Source organism: Lactuca virosa, chromosome 4 (assembly GCF_052849685.1).
Source record: "Lactuca virosa cultivar CGN04683 chromosome 4, Lactuca_virosa_CGN04683_v6, whole genome shotgun sequence".
Classification (NCBI taxonomy): domain Eukaryota; kingdom Viridiplantae; phylum Streptophyta; class Magnoliopsida; order Asterales; family Asteraceae; genus Lactuca; species Lactuca virosa.
The window spans coordinates 127,345,723-127,364,717 of NC_136429.1; the positions used below are offsets into that span (position 1 = coordinate 127,345,723).

At 36.5% G+C, this 18,995-nt stretch overlaps 1 protein-coding gene across 1 annotated transcript; it reads right to left on the reverse strand.

Moving 5' to 3' along the window:
* Nucleotides 1-1,130: 1,130 nt before the first annotated feature.
* LOC145107343 (SNF1-related protein kinase regulatory subunit beta-2) lies at nt 1,131-5,284 on the reverse strand. The gene is made up of 4 exons (XM_079044213.1): nt 4,956-5,284; nt 3,665-3,840; nt 3,401-3,563; nt 1,131-1,673 (listed from the first exon to the last, which is right to left on the reverse strand). The coding sequence occupies exons 1-4, from the start codon at nt 5,148-5,150 to the stop codon at nt 1,347-1,349; spliced, it is 861 nt and encodes a 286-aa protein (XP_078900339.1). The 5' UTR covers nt 5,151-5,284; the 3' UTR covers nt 1,131-1,346.
* Nucleotides 5,285-18,995: the final 13,711 nt, after the last annotated feature.

An 18,995-nucleotide genomic window follows, 5' to 3' on the forward strand; every position in this document is an offset into this window, starting at 1 on the left:
AATTTTAAGGGTAAAATTTTGTTATTAAAAAAAATCATATAACAAACAGTTAAATAAATGGAAATTGTCAGAAAAGTCTCAATATTTTCGGAAAAGATTCACTTTATTCCTAATTTTTTTTTTATTTTGAACAGAAAAGTCTCGATTATTTGATTTACACGATAATATATCATTTTCTGTTAAATTTTTTTTTTTTTTTTTAATTTGAGTGAAAATAAAATAATCGAGACTTTTATGTTCAAAAAAAATTAAGACTAAATTGAAACTTTTCCAAAAATATTAGGATTTTTCCGACAATTTCCCATTAAATAAAAATATATTATGTAGTCTTTTAGGTAACGTTTGGTGAATATAAATGGAATCAAGAAATAGGGAGGAATAATATAAATGGTATTTTCTTATTTTCTTGCCCTAACGAACAGAATGGAACATTTTTTATAGAATATAAATCCTTCTATGTTAAGGATGGTATTTTCTTATTTTCTTGCTATATAACCTCCGCCACCGACTTAAAAGATATTTTTTTAGTTATATAAAATTATAATATTTGATTTAAATAAATACGTGAAGTTATATCACCTTATAATATGTACTAATTTTATTTTATTTTTTAATCTAATATTATTAATTTAATATAATTAGAGTGAAAAAATTTTAAATTTAAAATTTAAAATGGAGATTCAATTATTAATTTAATATAATTGGAATGGTAAATTTAAAATTTAAAATTAATAATTAATAGGTTGACAAGTGACATAATAGGTGACATAATATCATATTTACACCATACCTATATTTAGTTAAAAATTAATTATTATAAAATAATTTTATTTTATTTATCAATTTTACTCTATTTACTTTTATACTTAACAATAAAAACAATATTTTTAATAACTCATTTTATTCTTTTAAGCCAACCAACAACAAAATATAATAATTCATTCCATTACCTTGCTCATTTGTTTACATAGTTTATTCCACTTCTTAGTCATTCCCAGGATAGTTTATTCCACTTCTTAGTCATTCCCAACTGGATGTATGAATCCACAAATGGACATTCGACATATAAATTGTATAAAATAACATAAGATCTATTCAAAAAAGAGATTAGTCTAAGATTGGGGCAACAATAAATAGAATCCAAGAGATTACTCAACAATATCAACATCTTTGAATTCATTGACCATAAACCTCAAACATCTAATCGCTTACATTGTCATAAAACCCACAACTCAACTCATCAACAACATCCACAAATCCTCTCTCAAGGATTAAAAACCCAAAAAACACAAGATCATTGGCATGAAAACGGATTACACCAAATTGAAATTGCATAAAGGGTTTGGTCATTGGTGTATGGATTTGTAGAGTACAACTGTGACATATTTGGATAGGAAGCGATGAGTGGATCCAAGAGCCACAACCGAGTCACTGCTCCTCCCTTTCTGCATGTAAAGATGGTTTATGACAACGTGTTGAGGTCGTGATGAAGGTGGTGGGATTTCCATGTGGGATGAAGGGGCATTCAGCAGTGTCATTTGGAGATGTGGTGGGACTAATGGTGGCTCTTTTGCATAGTCTTCACATCCAAGTTGTAAATTATTGTAGCTTGAATCCGGGGATTGAGGTGGATCGAAACCAGATATGCTTTGAATGTCTTCGGGCACATATTCCTATTAACAAGTTCAAGAAACAAGAAATCAAATAAAATCATAAACCGAGGCAGAACAGAACAGGTTGTACTGTGTTTGGGACTCGTGCTAATGGTACAAAAATTTGCTCTTTTGTTATACAGAACATGACAGAACAGGTTGTACTGTGTTTAGGACTGATGTCAATGGTACAGAATAATTTTCTCTTTTTGTTATGCAGAACATGACTGAACAAGTTGTACTGTGTTTGGGACTCGTATCAATGGACAAAATTTCTCCAACCCAAAAAGGTGGTATAGAGATTTGCTTTTGATCTTTGGTCTATGCAAAAAACATGAATGTCTTTTTCATTCTCATCATCGAAAATAGACAAAGAAAGCTTTATCTCTAATTGGTAAATAAAGTCCACAAAGAATATTTTTAATGTATACAACCTCTTAAATTGCTTTACTAAGAAGTTAGATCATAATTGTAAAAATATAGTTTTCAACACACTAATTATTGTTATAAAAAAAGGTGGACAAAGATTTGACCAGAAAAAAGTACTTGTTTTGACTTGTTACCCAACCTATACATATTGTAGGTATAGTTATTCATTCAAACTTTTTTCTATTTTCTCCATCTAAATTAGTAAATAGTTCAATTTGCCTCTATATAACATATAAGTAGAACTTTGAAGTGGTCCCAGATTAGATAAATCATGTGATGTGGTGTCTTTTGTGTACTGGATTTTGGATTTGGATAATCTTTTAAGGGCTATTTTCGATGAAGATGAAAATGAGGAGGGCATCCACGTCTTTTGCACATATGAGAATCAAGAAACGAGTACTGTTTTTATCATATTGGGTGGGACAAGAATTTGCATTTTTTACCCCAAAATCAAGTACTAATATTAAAAGACACCATGTGACATGATTTATCTAATCAGGGACCACTACAAAGTTCCAAACTTGTATGCTTTTAAATAATGAATAAGACATTACATGAATTTGGAAGTTGTACACTTAACAACTTTTATATTTTTGGCTCATGACATCAGGACACAGTCCAAATGCATCACAAATTCACCAAAATGGTATCAAAATCAGAGGTTCTAGGTCTACTTATACATTACTTAGGTGACATTTGATGAGAATGCTAATGTATCAATTATAAAGGAAGATAAACCAGAATTGTTACATGTTCAATCTAGAAGGGGGGAAAGGGTAATATTGGAAAGTGGCTAGAGTCGGTTATGGTGTGAGGGTAACAAGTACTGAAGAATAATTCTGGTTTATCTTCTTTTATAACTGATACATTAGCATTCTCATCAACATTTGATAGAAATCAATGGATATGTGTTTAATGATCACGAATTTGAAAATCGTTTACACATATTAATATGTATGAATTAGTAAGAGGCAAATTGAGCTATGAGTTTTCATTTAGATGGAGAAAACTCAATATTTTTGGAGAAATGGAAGGAAAACCCTAATTTTCCTGACTTTTAACCAAATCGTTCTTTCTGCATTGAGTCAATAATAATTAATAAACACCCATCTGTAGCTTACCATATTAAGATGTTTCTTTTTTACTTAATGGACTTATTGTGCTGATTTATTGTTTCCAAATAGTCATTTTCTCAAAACCTTTTAAACAGCATTAATCCACACATCATCACTTTATCCAGTCAGTGCTTAATAGGGGAAAAGAAATTTTTTTAACTTTAAGTAAAAAAAAATTGATTTCAGAGATGTTTTAATAGATACCTGCAAATCCAAGATGTTATAAGTGTTTCCTGCTTCATCCTGTGTCCATGGGACATCAGGGGAATACCTCCATTGTCCATCAACAATAAATCTGTACTGATAAACACCTGAAGGGAGAACTTTTAATATAATAAAATCTTTCCCTGATCTCTGCAATGCCTTCCTGTTCAAGATTACAGCATCAACTTATCCTAATTATAATTATATCCTTTCATATCCAAGAAGAATGATAAAGGAAAGAAAAGATGATGTTTTAACTTTTACCTTGTTTTCCAATTGTCCCATGAGCCTTCCACAGCAACTTCTTTGCCATCATAACTCCATGTAATCATTGTTGGAATTCCTTGCTCACTCATCATGTCTTCATAGCTGGAGGAGGTGTGCATCCATGAATTGTTTGGCTGCATCTCATCAGGTCTTTGTAATGGAGCCACAGGTACCTGAAAACACACAACATCACAAAAGATCACAACCTTATGATATGATGATCCTTTCAATCTCTTCACAAGACAAAAACAATATGATTCCCACTTTACCATATAATCTTTATGATCCCTTTTGCATCTTTTGCATAAACTTTACATTTATATAGAAATTTTAGGCATTAAAACTAGGGAGGTTATGATTCTTTATGATTGTCGGTGTTGACGTGAGCAAGAGCAACTCCAAATTCACACGCAAAAAAGTTCCAAAAATAGGGATTTTTTTTTTTTATCAAAACTCAGAAATGGATAAGGAAAGGAGAATTTTGTCACAGAAATCAATTTTTAGAAATATGAAAAACAGAAAAAAGAAAAATGATCCCTTCCTTTCAAGGAAGTATAAGATCACTTCAAAACTCGAAGGAAATAACCAATTTCTAAAGATGGGTTTCAACTTTCAACAGATTAGCATCTTTGAACATTTTACAGAATATTATTCAAAAGTTTACATCCCCATATCAAATATATAGAGGTAAATTTGGATTTCATTTTTTAATTGAATATCAATATATGCAATACGTTATGAACCAAGTGATCAAACTTAAGCAAGCAAGAATTCATGTTATATGATGTGTTATCTAGTCAAAAATTTATGTTGAAAGAGCTTCAATGGTTTGAAACAGCAAATCAAGAACCACAAAGTTCATAAGCAGCAATTAGAAGCCAAAATCTCACACACTAGTAATTAAACAAATATCAATCGATCGCAGTTGCCTTTTTCTCCTTGAAACACCAAAAATCTAACAAGCAAGTTGAAAGGTTGAGGAAGCGATCTCCAGCCACAAACAAACGCGAAAGTGATAAATAGATATAACGATAGGACGAATAAAAAAACAAGAAGGAATTAAATATAAATCACCACGATATACCCACAGAGATTTCCCAGATCTACGATATTAGCTGCATTATAAAGCAACCCATCAAAAAATTTGCAGTATATGAATCTACTGTATTATTGGCATCATCACTGTTATTTAGAACCAAATCAGACTAATGGGTATTTATCATCAAGAAAAAGGGTAGTGAATAATTGCGAAAACCCTAAAATCAGAAATAAAAAATCGAAACTTAACCTGAGGAGTGAACATCAATGGAGAGCCAGAAACCCTAGGGCTTGGAGGAGGAGAGTGACCCATGAACTCACCATCATCACCAGTACGAGCAATATAGTTAGCGTCCTGAGCCGCGACGTCGTTACCAATTGAGGAGGTGCTACCACCATCACCACCGGCACCACCACCGTCTTCTCTACCATTTATGTTCCCCATTTAATGGATAAAAAGGAAACCAAAGAAATAAAAGAAACTAAAAAAGAGCCCAACTTTCAGAATCAGAATAAAAAGATTCTATAAAAAATTAAAAGCAAGATATCGAGTCTATTGAAGCCAACCGACCACTAAATCTCAGTAATTATTAAGAATTGAATCAAGTTTTTGTGAAGATGCATAGTCGGAAACAGAGAGAATCAAAACAAAATTCTTGTTGGACTTTTCTCCCAATGAATTTGATTGATGGTGTTGCACTGTCGATGTGTGGGATGGAGGAAGGGCTTGGTAGAACAGGAGAGAGAAAAAGGAAGGGAATCTGAAGAAAGAGAAAAGGAGAGAAAGAGAGATGATGAGGGTAATGTAATGTGAAGTGTATGATGCAGACTTGATCGATATTTCTTTTCTCATAAAATCATTGAGATGGACAAAGATTACATTACACTTGAACTCTTATAAAAGCATAAAATTAATTTCAATTAATCATGCTTCAATGCGTTTCTTTAAATTCCATCACCAAATCTTAAATACTATGTCTCATCATGATGGTTTTTCTATTAATGTGCCGATGTATCTCAATAATTGTTATAGTGTAAGTGTAGTTTATGAATTAATTATTTTATATTGTATATAGTGTATATACAAAAATAAAATGAAAGATGTCATTATTGTAATTATAATATTTCTTGATTGATTGTGTCATTTATCATTGGTTGTGGCCGGTTGGAAATGATGATGCTGACATCACTTAATCAAGTTACACAGGTAAAGAAAAATTCTAGTTTTCTGTGTCTATTACATTATGTGCAAAAACATATTAACGATAGGTAATATAAATGTTTTATATTTATAATAAGAGAAAATATCATTTTATTTTTTTTACTATATACTCTATTAATATTATTTATATATATATTTTTTTAGAAACGACGGATATTATAAAGTTCACCCGTCAAAAAAAAAAAAAAAAAAACAGGACAAAAACGAAATTAAAAAATGGTAAGATTAATATTATCTAATATATTAATATGAAATAAGTATAAATATTTTAAAATATTACTAATTTTATTAAAATATAACTTCTTAAAAAAATTGTGAAAGAATATTTGATATCTTTTATAATAGTTTAGGGTGTGTTAGGCACGGAACGTTTGCAAACGTTTGAGAGCTTCTAGCTTTTAGCATTTAACAAAACGCTTCGTTTGACACGGAGCTTTTGGAAGCGTTTGGGAGCTTTTAGCTTTTAGCTTTTGACAAAACGTTCTAGTTTAAACAAAAAACTTCGTTTGGTAGTACGAGCGTTTAGTTTTTAGTTTAAACAAAACGCTCGAATTCTAAAAGTTACTTCATGTAGCTTTTAACAAAACGCTACTGAGCTTTTGAAATCAATTTCCATAATTACCCTTAAAAATATATTTATATATTTATTTATTTTTAATCAATTGTACTTTTTATGTAATTGTATATATTTCAAAAGCTTCCAGCTACTTTTGCCAAACATTCATATAACAAATAAAAGCTACAGCTACCCGCTACCAGCTAACTGCCACCCGCTTCCAGCTAACAGCTACTTTTGCCAAACACTCTCAAAGTATCGTTTGACACTACAAACTTCTAATATTTAGTTTAAACAAAACGCTAAGTTTTTTTTAACACCATATTATATAACAATGACTAAAATAAACACCTCGTTTTACTAACAAAAGTCATTTACTAATAAAACACTCTTAGTGACTATTTTTTTACACGTTAAGTTATGTATAAATATAATAACTGTTTTTTTTAGGGAAATCTCCAGAAAAGTATAAAATTTTACCCTTATTTACGAAAAAGTCCCAAACTAAAATTTATTTACGAAAAAGCATGAATTACCGGTAAAAATGACGATTTGACCCATTTTTTCCGGTTTACCGGTTTCATTACTTACCTGTTTCACTAAAGTCCCATTATTTTACCCTAATTTGCGAATAAGCCCCAAACTAAAATTTAGTGATGATTTGACCATTTTCTTCATGTAACATATATTTTATCGGTTTCATTGCTGACTTAGACACCTAGTCATTGAATTAGCTGATAAGATGGATACGATGGGTTATATAATGTTACATTTACTGTAAAATTTGATATACATCTCATCGGCTCATTTATGACTATGTATCTAGGTCAGCAATGAAACCAATAAAATGTGTGTTTCCAGGAAAAAAAAGGGCAGAAAATGAGTTGATGTCTAATGAGATGGATATATTGGGTTACATAAGATCAGACAGACAATTTGATATTTCTTATAAACGCAAAAAAATAACGCAGTTGTTGCTAGTTTATGTAATTATTGCAGTCTTCGTTGGATGCATTTTATGTTCCAGAAAAATATACAATACATCAGGATATCAAGCTTTATGCCAAACATAACATTATATAACTCAACATATCCATCTCATCATCTCATTTAATGACTAGGCGTCCGAGTTAGCAATGAAACCGATAAAATGTATGTTACATAGAAAAAATGGCAAAATCATCACTAAATTTTAGTTTGGGACTTATTCATAAATTAGGGTAAAATAATGAGACTTTAATGAAACAAGTAAGTAATGAAACCGGTAAACCGGAAAAAATGGGTCAAATTGTCATTTTTACCAGTAATTCATGTTTTTTCGTAACCAAAATTTAGTTTGGGACTTTTTCGTAAATTATGTTAAAATTTTAGGACTTTTCTGGAGATTTCCATTTTTTTACTCATGTGTAATACAATAATTGATAATGATATATGTTTGGTTAACGTTATACATGATGTATGTTTCTTTTTGAGGTTGAATGATTCGTCTAAATCCAAATTAATGTTAATATTACCCTTGAGTTTAAAAATAATGATACATAAAAAAATGACTTGCGAACAAGCAATGTGAACTCTACAAATTGAAAAATACATAATATTTTAAAGGGAAATTGTCAGAAAAGTCTCAATATTTTCAGGAAAGTTACACTTTAGTCCCAAGATTTTTTTTTGAACATTAAAGTCCCGATTATTTTTAAAAACACGCTAATATGTCATTTCCTGTCAAAAGAAAAAAAAAAGGACTTTTTTGTAAACTTGAGCCAAAATGAAATAATCGGGACTTTTTTGTTCAAAAAAAAATCTTGGGACTAAAGTGTAACTTTCCTGAAAATATTATGACTTTTCTGACAATTTCCCTATTTTAAATGTTAAAACAAAATAACTCATTTACAAATTGAAAAATACATAATATCAAAAAGTTAAAACAAAAATTCATACCAAATCATTACAAGTGTGTAGTTCTTTTAAATCAAATTAAAAAAGAAAAAAATATTACATTGCTTCCTGGATTTTGATCTTTAGAAGTGCATCAACATTGTAACAGGTTAATATAGTTTGAATGTATTTAAAAATAAATTATTAAATATTTGGTTTTAAATCTAAAGGTTAAAACAATCAATCCAACACCAAATCAATATATGCAAGTATGTATGCAATGAAAACGATTTTATATGATTTTTGTGAATGCCGTATAATTATTTATATATTTCATTTCTTTAAACATTATAAAACAAACATACAACTTAAAATAAAAGCATTTTAAATATTGAAGATTAATGTCATTGAAGTCCAACCAACTTTTGTCTTTGATTTGAGATCACCACTCAAGTTTTTTTTTTTATACATTGTGTCTTCTTAAACTTTCAAATTATAGCTTAAATAGGGGAATATCTCCAAAATGAATGGGTGATCCGGTTGCCTATGTGAGTTGACATCTGCATGGTATTTTGCTTAATTGGTGGTTTAGGTGACGCTGACATGGTGGCGTCTAAGTTTATCCCACTAAAAAAAACTTGATTAGTTATAGTTGTTTTGGTGGGTGTCTTCAAACTTAATCGAAATGTGATTCCATTGGCATCGTTTTCAAGAATAGAGTCTACGATTAAGGCATGATTCCAACTCCGATTTCTTGTTTTCATAGTTTGTGTTGTGGTCGTCTAAAATGAATTGAACCTATTGATTCGAATTATCATAAATGAGCAAGTAAGAATGTATTGGGAACATGAAATAACACGTAAGTCATACGAGTTTTATCAATTATTTATTCAATTAAAAAAATGATGCAAACTAAAATCGTTCTTATACTCGTTGACGTGAGTGTCATAGTGGGTTGTGATCGAGACTCTTTCAAACAATACTCATATACAATCCAATCATTTTTAACCCTATTTGGAGGTCTACTTTTGAAGAAAACAAAATCTTTTTTCACACCAACGTATTTTGATTCACTGTAAAATCGTTTTATATGTCCATGTAGCCTTCTAATACCTTGAAACGGTTGCTTGATTTGGGCAAACTCCATTTATGTATATTTTTTACCGCGAGGTGTGAAGAAATACCATTCATTTTCTTGGAAATTCGGTTTCTATGTTTTTAAGATTCAAAACAGAGCCTCATTTAAAACACTAACCAAGCAACTCCTACGGATCAAATTTCTAGATAACGACTTCATAGATTATAGAAACAAGACATGGTTTAGATTTCACCTCACTGGTGAAGAATTAACCCCCCTTAACTCCCAAGTCCTTGGGTTAACCAACTAATGAGAGTTTGAGGGGATTTTACCCTGGTTGTGTAGCTACCTTTATCGGCAGTAATGAGGATAGCAATGGTCAATTTCAACAATAGAAGTGGAATCCAAATCAGGTGGGAGGAGATTGGAGAAATTAGGAACACGAGATAGTGGAGAAGGACAATGAGAGTACCAACTTACTCCCCAAGCTGATTATAGTGCCCTCATCCTATATGGAAACCACATCATTTAATGAAAAGTCACATAAGCTCCAACACACCGGAGTCCCTTTGCTAGCCTAGAATAAAAACTGCCTACAATGGGTTAACTGACTAGATAAACATGTTAATGTCGACTTTTTATGCCCTAGAATGCAAAAAATACATTTTAAATAAAATTTTGATACTTGGGCTATAGTGACATTAAACCAATGTTAAAATAGAAACCAAAATTCAAAATTACTGTTGCACCTTAAAGTCATAAGCATTAAACACAAGTTTTTTTTAGCAGGAAACGTATTACCTTTATATAAGAATTCCAGATAGTTTTAGTTTTTAAACATTTGTGATAACTAAAACTATATAAATATTTATGCAAAAGTACTGAAGTTTCATACTTTGTTATTTTATCAATCGACATTGCAAAGTAGATTGAGAAGTTGTAAATTAGTTCAATACATATCGATTGAAGGCAAACGGGCAACAAACTGTGCCGCTAGCCCTTTCGGGATGGCAAAACCAATTCTTTTGAAAACAACATTTGTGGATCTAGGAGATATGACATTAGAATGCATGACCCGCTGGACTCTATTGAGAAGCTCCACCGCCTCTGGTGCGAGAAAACCAAATGTATCGAATGCAAAAGGTACAAACACATGTTGATTTTCTATACATGCATTCTCGTGCTTAACCACTTTGCACGCAGCGGATTTCAAAGCGGCATGCCCCGCTGTGAAACTCCCGCTCCCCAAACCAACGAGAGGAGAGATCCTAGTAAGATCCACGCACGCATGCTTCCCTCCTATCCATCCAAAGACCAAAATGTCAGCCGGTCTAAGTGTAGACCTTCCATCCTGCGGGTTCGTCAAAAAGTTCACTGGCGCTTCTTTCTTCATAGAAATACCAGCACGCCGACAAGCATTAAAGAGAACATCCCGAACCACATCATGTCTGTACTTGAAACTAGGAAGCTCTCTACAATTAACCGTGTGTTCCCCAAAGGTATCCAAACATGCCTTGCGGCAAACTGGACATATCTCGTCAATTGGGAATAGGGGAATCATGAGGCGGTAACGAAGGATAGTTCAGTACTCCACAGGAGACATATGCTAGCCAAGACCATCAAACGGGATAGTTAGCAGAAAATCCTGAGCATGAGGTGTCCGCAGACACTCAAACACTGCTTTCTGTCTGACAGTCATGTCGAAGTCGACTTCCATATCTTGGACGATTTTGCTAAAAAGAGCACACGCCAAAGTTTTTTGGGATTTAGGGGGGGGGGCGGTGTCCTTATTAGTGAAACCGCTACAGTCAAATCTCGGAATCGTATTGCGAAGACGAGTCATAGCACATATATAATCCGAGTCCATACCACATACGCCACTGTCACGTAAGATGTGATCTTGTAATGCCCAAGATTGGGCCCACGAGGCTACAAATGTGTAGGAGGAAACTTCGTATGCCGAGTACAAACCCAAACCGCCGAAACGAATATGTAAGGAAGTCAGGCGCCACTAAATATCTCCAAAGAAGGTGCCTCCACATACCACCATATCCTCGATAGAGCCTGCGCTAGGGATGAGCATATGGACCGGGGAACCGGCCGGAACCGGTACTGGAACCGGAACCCGATGGAACCGGTCGGGCCAGGACCGGGACGTTATTTTTGTGGATTTTTGGAACCGGGAACCGGTAGGAACCGGAACCGATATAATCGGAACCGGTAGAACCGGCAAAAACCGGAACCGTATGATGCTATTTTTCGAGGACCGGTTCCAACATTTGAAGACACGACAAGAACCAGTAGGAACCGGGAACCGGTAGAACCGTCGGGCCGGTTTGGTTCTTGATTTTGGCCGAAGCCGATTACCGGGTCGGGTCCGGTTCGGGCCGGTTCCGACCGGTTTGATCCTTTTGCTCATCCCTAACCTGCGCAATCCTTTGTCAAAGAACAAAGTTGCCGCTTCTATGTGTACTGGCTGGCATGTCCTTAAACCAAAGAAAAGTTTTGCAATGCCCATACTGGATCGAAGCAAAAGGAGCTCACTCTGCGGGTCACATAGTTGTGGAAGAAGGCCCATCAAATCAACAGCATTGATCTCTCTCTTCATGGTCAGCCCGCTAATAAACCCTGTATCTCTGCTAACAGCCCCCCCCCCCCCCCAAGGAGCTTCACCCCCAAAGAAGGTCTCCCTATATCCGTTGGGAAAAAATCGGCACGAAGCTTCCTACCATCGCAGGAGGGCCAAAAAATCTCTGTTTTCTTGATGTCCAACTCAAGACCCAAGCCTGGACCATGCAACCGAATAATGTTCAACACTCTAGCCACCTCCCCTGAATCCCCAATGACAGTCCCATCATCTCGATACCAAGCATGGAGAAGGAGCTTACAATTGTCTCTAATCTTGTGCACAAGCGGGTGCAAAACGAGGGAAAAAAAGAAGAGGGCCTAAGGGGTCACCTTGCTGCACCCCAGTGGCAGACCATATATGTTGGTCTCCGATATAAAGCCTCGCTGCTTGCCCGTACAAGAAATTCACCCACAAAGAAATGGAAGGGCACATCTTCTTAACCTCGTGGAGCAATGCTGATCGATCCACCAAGTTAAAGGCATTCGAGAAATCAACAGTCAGCATTACAAGAGACCCATCAGCATGGTGTTCACTCAACACCCTATTGGCACTGTGTAACACAGCCTCAGCACCGCCGGATACACCAACCCCGAACTGAAAATCATTAAGGTACTTGGCTATTTCTTTACCCACACCTTTCATGGCAACCTTGGAAACCAGACGTCTCCATATAGTGCCTACTGCAATTGGACGAATCCCGTTGTCATGTTTAAGTAGAGGCGTGAGAGGAGCGGACGCAACAAACTCTGCCAAAATGGTTGGACATCTTCCCGCTAACCATAAATTAACCACTGAAGTGATATCATGTATGAGATATGTGTCAATAGCAGACCCTTCTCCACAAAGGGCATCTAGTAAGTGTTGAGCCCTCAAGCCATCTCTCCCGCAAGAAGTTCCTTTAGGGAAGGATTTGATGCAACCGAATACACAGTCAAAGTCTGCTACAAGGGGAGGTTCAGAAATTATGGGGCTCGGCATGGATGGGGGTGGTCTGAAAGGGTGTTTGTCCTCCAAATCTTTAATAGTATCACCATTATATGGTGCAACACCCGATAAGCATAACACTTTCACTACTGCGGTAAAATGACCATCTGCAACCTTACGAAGACACTGTCTGATGTTGGTGTTACTTGATGTAGCCTCCTTCTGAAGGATGCCTCCACCCTGTCTCATAGCTCCAACCTCGGGATTGTCTAACATATTTTGAACTAACTTCGTGATACCACCCTCTTTCCCCCATGTATCCAAGGACTTCAGGATGGAGCTTTGCTGTAAGGATTTTCTATTCCCAGACCTACATTCTTGTCTATTTTTGGTTCTAAACACTTGCAGTGTGCAGCGAGGAAGAAGTAACAAACACATCCATGCCTCAACCGAGTCAGGTTGGGCAATCACCTTGTAAAGAGCAGTCTTCAAAGCCTGAGAGAAAGCAAGGCGACAACTATGGGGGATACTCTTGACAGTAGTGATAGGCTCTTTAAAAAAACAATCAAGGAGCACAACATCAAAAACCAAACCTCCAAGAGCATTTGTCACCGACTCGTTAGTTGACGGCTTTAGAATACCAACGATGTAACGACTCGAGCCGTCATCCCCTGTAACAAACCTCGCACGACCATCCGGGTGATGACAATAACGGCTAAGAGCCTGCAAAGTCATACACTTCCCACACATCCATTGACCAAAGGCCTTCAAAGTTTCTTCCACTGCCATAAATAAACCAACATCACTAGAAAGAGCTTCACGTAACACACATTTACGGTCTTCAGTATGTAAATGATGTCTTTTGATGTGTGAAATCATACAGCCAATCCCCTTACTTCCCACTTCACCATTTGGGCAACAATGGAAGCTTCTGAATGGGCACAGACAAATATCACTCGAACTTGTGGAAGAAGAAGCCATACAAGAGAACAAGCCTCGAGATGAAGCTAAAACTATGAAGCAATATTTAACAAGGAAGGGAAGGAAATGGCACACCAACACACTGTTGGTGTGCACAAGAAGCATCCAAACTAAGCAAACAACATTATCTTGAACAATAAGGTTGCAGCACGAGAAAAACTGGTTTGAGCATTTTATCAAACACTTGGTGGGCAACAAAAATAGCTTCTTAGAATTTCATCTTCTTCCATTGAAACATCAACCTAAAATCGTTAATTTAATGAAGATAATTCTCAAAGCAAGCCTTCCATATTCCCACCAACAGTGAATTATATTTCAAAATTATCCAATCAAATCTTGAAACAGAAGCAAGTCACCAAAACGCATGTTATATTGCATCAAGAAGTTATATAATTAAATACAAATTATAAAAAAAACATCCAGTAATATATATATATATATATATATATATATATATATATATATATATATATATATATAACACTTAGGTTTGCATAAGAATAATTATTTAATCGAGAACAAATCTCAGCCACATATTTCGTTTAATTAAAATGTTCGATATAAAATAAAATAATTATAACGAAAATGGCAAATTAGTAATTATATGTATTAATTAAATGAAAATAAAAAAAATCCTTAATTTATACATATATTAACGTTCTTAAATTCATTCATATCATGAATTATTTATTAAAAAATATATTCGATTCTTCGTCTAAAATCATCGAATCTTCATCAATAACGTTCAATCATCAACATAGCCAGATTCAACAATTTAAAAATCATCTAGATATATAGATTCAACTATCTCAAGGAAAATTGTTACAAATCGTATAGATTTATTGATCTCAACATCTATTTTAATGTTCATCAATCATCAAAATTTCATCAATTGATTCTTCATCAACATCATATAACATTATGTTATCGTTGTTACATCAATAGTACCATACACTCATTGAATTTGCACAAGCTCATTGTTTGGGTAAAAAAATCATTCAAAACCTAGTTTTGCATTGGTGGGGAGGTATATGAAGGAACGAATCAGTGGATTGAAGAATTCAAGCTCGAAGACAAAGAGAAGCGGGCTTTTCCAAAGAATTACTGCAGCTTTCCCACTCCCTTTGATTATCATATAAAAAAAAGTATCTTCCACTTTCCTACCAAATCTCTCTTTATTCTGGCACATAAATGAAGGGATCGAAGAGATTATGGCAGATCATGTTCACCAAGAAATGACCCGAAATTAGATAGATCTTGGTCTATTTTAGATTGTTCCTTTTAATCGTAATCAAAGATGTTTTCTTGTCTCTCGTTTCTTTTCTGAACAAATAGAAGAACCTAATGGATCGAACTCATCCTTGGCTGCTACGAAAGCAAATAGGCCTTGCGTTGCGGAAGGAACGTTCTGCTCTGAGTTGAAGGCAAGAGCTCCTTCCCTCCCTTCCTTATCGACATTAGCTGTATCCCATATCTCCCCATATCGTATTTAACTAGACCCCATCCCTCGCTTTGACTGTTCACCATATGTGTATCGTATCGACCCCATATCATACGTACAAGAATTGATTCCTTCTCCCCATATCACTCATTCACATGCCATCTCATTGTTCACCCGGAAAATCTTCTTGTTTAAGACAGATCGCTTCCCTCAGTCAGCGGGAGGCCTAGTCGATGTAGGCCCTCAAACCAAACGGCGGGCAGACCAGTCGAAGGAGTAGTTCACTTACCTGTTTGTACATATACTATACTCATACCCATATTACGATACAGATGTGTTCACCCTATCTTGCTTTCACGGCTTTGACCGGGAACCAAACCAAAGAGCCAATACACCAACAACCAAGGAACGGGAGTGGGTGGTCCCTAGGAACGGCAGAAAGGAAGTACTGGTTCAACCAGATACGAGTGACGGAACCGGTGTTGATCAAAGACATGCGCCGAGTGCCAGGAATGACTATAAGCCGATAGAGTCGTTTTAACATGCCATGAACCGAGATACAATTTTACTAGTGCCAGGTACAAGAAAGAGTGGAGTTGATTTACAGATACTAGTACCTGAATGACAAGTGACGAAAGCAAGAAAGAGTTACTAAAACCATTACGAATGACAAGTACACACAAGAATGACTCGATCGAGTCCCGAGAGACAGATAGAGCTTAACTAAAACGTCCGCCCGGTCATCCTTCCGCATCATCATCCGGCGATGAGAGGGATGATACGAGGATACCCTGATCGATTGAGGGAGACTGGTACAGGCAACAATTCGGGTGGCTTCGGAATACCTCCGTAAGCGGGATGAAGAACACTGTTTTAGATACAGTGATGTGAATCAAAATACCGACTTCCGTACTAGCCTGACCACCTGTTTTGAGAACAAGTAAGCTCCAATGCATGCTTCCTTAGTCAAAATATCATGAGTTATAAGGATCATACGGTTTAAGTATGACCTTGACGAAAATCTTCCAATGTCGATCCTAATGCTACAGTTGCTATCGGTTGCTAGCCTCAAAAAAATCTTTGTACCCTCATGGATACGGTCCTGAGGCTTCTGAATGATAGAATTAGAGGGTCCCTTTCGGACGTGCAGATTGAGGTTGGTAGGATATAGGCGTTAGGCTCTTTCGATGGCACTGAAAGGCCTGTTATCGTACTCTTTCGTATATAGTTGTCAAAGACACTAGAGAGAACTAGTCTCTCGGGCTAGGGGCTCTCTATCTATATACAAAAAACTGGATTTATAGCGAGCTTGTACTATTAGAACAAGGGCATAGTTTTAGGGACACTCACGTCTTTTTTTACAAGTCAAACTTCTCTCTATATTCAAGGGACTCACGATTGTGCAACGAAGTCTCCTATTCGGCGATATTCACATTGATTCTGGAATAACCTATCATATGCGGCCTCTGCTGCTGTTCACAAGTACAAGATGAGGATCAGCAACAGGTATTACCAGAGTATCATAGCTTATTTGACAGAGACGACGTTTCACCTTTTCCGCGGTGTGAACCTTGCGGGAAGTGTTGTATACTTTAAGAAGAGAGATCTATTCTACTTCTTTATTCTATCAAACCTGAAAACGAGGCCTCCGGTAAACAAGCTATAAAAGATGAATATCGCTCTCTCTAGCTAACCTGGAAAAAGTCTACCTTTGCGGAGCTGGAGCCAAAGCTCCTTCCTTTCTTCCTCCCTTGTTCTATTACCCCAAGGCCTCCTCGGTCTTCTTGGACTTGGTTTCTGTCTGATTTAACCCGCACTGCTAATGTAGGCTTTTTGGGGGTAATGGCATCGGCACACTATTCGTCTAAATAAGTTATCTTTCGTCTTCCAATAGTTCTGACCCGAAAAGTGAGCCCCGAAAACTGTCAACCTATGACCAACTCAAAATTAGAGTAGCTGATAGAGTAGAAGGTGGGATTCTATATTCTATAGCCTATGCGCCTGCTTCTGATGAGATAGAAGTAGGCTCCCGGTGCGTCTTCCTTCGGTCGGCTTGTCATCGAAGGATGTTAGCTAAATCAGAAGAACTATAGGCTCGAAGGCTCGGGTTGGTCAAGCGAACTGATTCATTTAATTCTTCGCCTAGTCTTAGCACCCGCACAGTAGAGGGGAATAAGCATTCCCTTTCTGACAAAACTAAGCGTCTTGCCGCTGGGTAAAGGCAATAGGAGGAGGTTTGGAACCCCAAAACAAGTCTAGGCTTAAGAACGGTGATGCTAGTTCAGTTGTTGAAAAAAATGTCCCGATGAACCTTGGGAGCATCCCGGGCAAGATCTATGGCTTCAGCTGCGGCTAAGCGAACTACCTATTATATATATTCTATAGAAGTGAATATGAGAGAAAAAGTTCTTCTTTCACATAGTGGGAGGCTGGCCTTCTCTCTTCCCAATTCTCCCAATGAGACCTCTTTCACTCACTTAGTGGACGACCCAGAGGACTTTAATAAAGCCCCCTTTTGCCTCATCACGATCTCCCGGTGAAGTAGCGGCTCCCTCCTATTACTATTTCTGGGGTGGAGTCGAAGCTATGGCACCAGAAAGTCAAAGAGATTCCGTCCCGAACCACTCGTGTAGTCTTCTTCCTGCCTCCCAGTTAGGCCCTATCTCGCTTTCCAAGTCTCATTTGGATGAGGCGCCGGCGCTACTAAATGCAACTCTCATTTCAACATTCTTCTCTATTGGCCCTTCCTTCTCTATCTGCCTAGAGAACCTCTCTTTCCCTACAAGGAACTAGAAGGTCGACCCCACTTTCCACACTATGTTGACTTTACTCCTGAGCCCAGTCATTCCCCGCCACTCTTTCACACAGCATTGAGGGCTTTTTCATAAGAAGCAGCACTCTATTGTCCACTTCGATAGCTTTCAAGAGTCTCTTTCATACATCGTTCCGGGGTCTCCCCTCTTTCTGGCGGGCCTTCTTTCTTCTGCTTCCTTGTGCTTCTGAGATCGCTAGCAATTTTCCATTGACTGATTCACCAAGCATTGGAGCAAGCGAGGAAGACCGCTCCAGCCTGCTCCTTTATATGTCTTCTAGTCGGCTCCCCATTCATCTTCTGTCTCCCACGGATAGGTGCCTTTCGGGAACGTCTCTCTCCGCTACTCCCTTTTTGAATGAATAAGGGGTAGGGCCTTCTTCACTTAGTCATCTCTGCCTACGACTTTTTTTCTTTCTTGACCATGCTCGCCTAGCTGGCCCTATCTTGCACGTTCCACTAACCGCTATCACAATAGGAGAATTCTTACTCTCACTTGACAAAGAGTCAGATCGTCTATATAGACCTCAAGCTAAAAAAGACAAGAAAGCAATACGCGCCTAGTAAGGCTCGGAAAAGAGAAAGTCCGAAATCATTGTGTTCTCAAGGCCGAAGGCCAAGTCAAAGACAGAGACCGTGCCCCTCGGGCACCTCTGAAGAGGGTGCCGCCCTTCCACTAAGCCTTCCTACATATATTCAAATCAGTACAAAGGCAAGTATATATTCTATTTTGAGGGAAAAATAGAAGGAAAAGATGGACTATGCCACATGG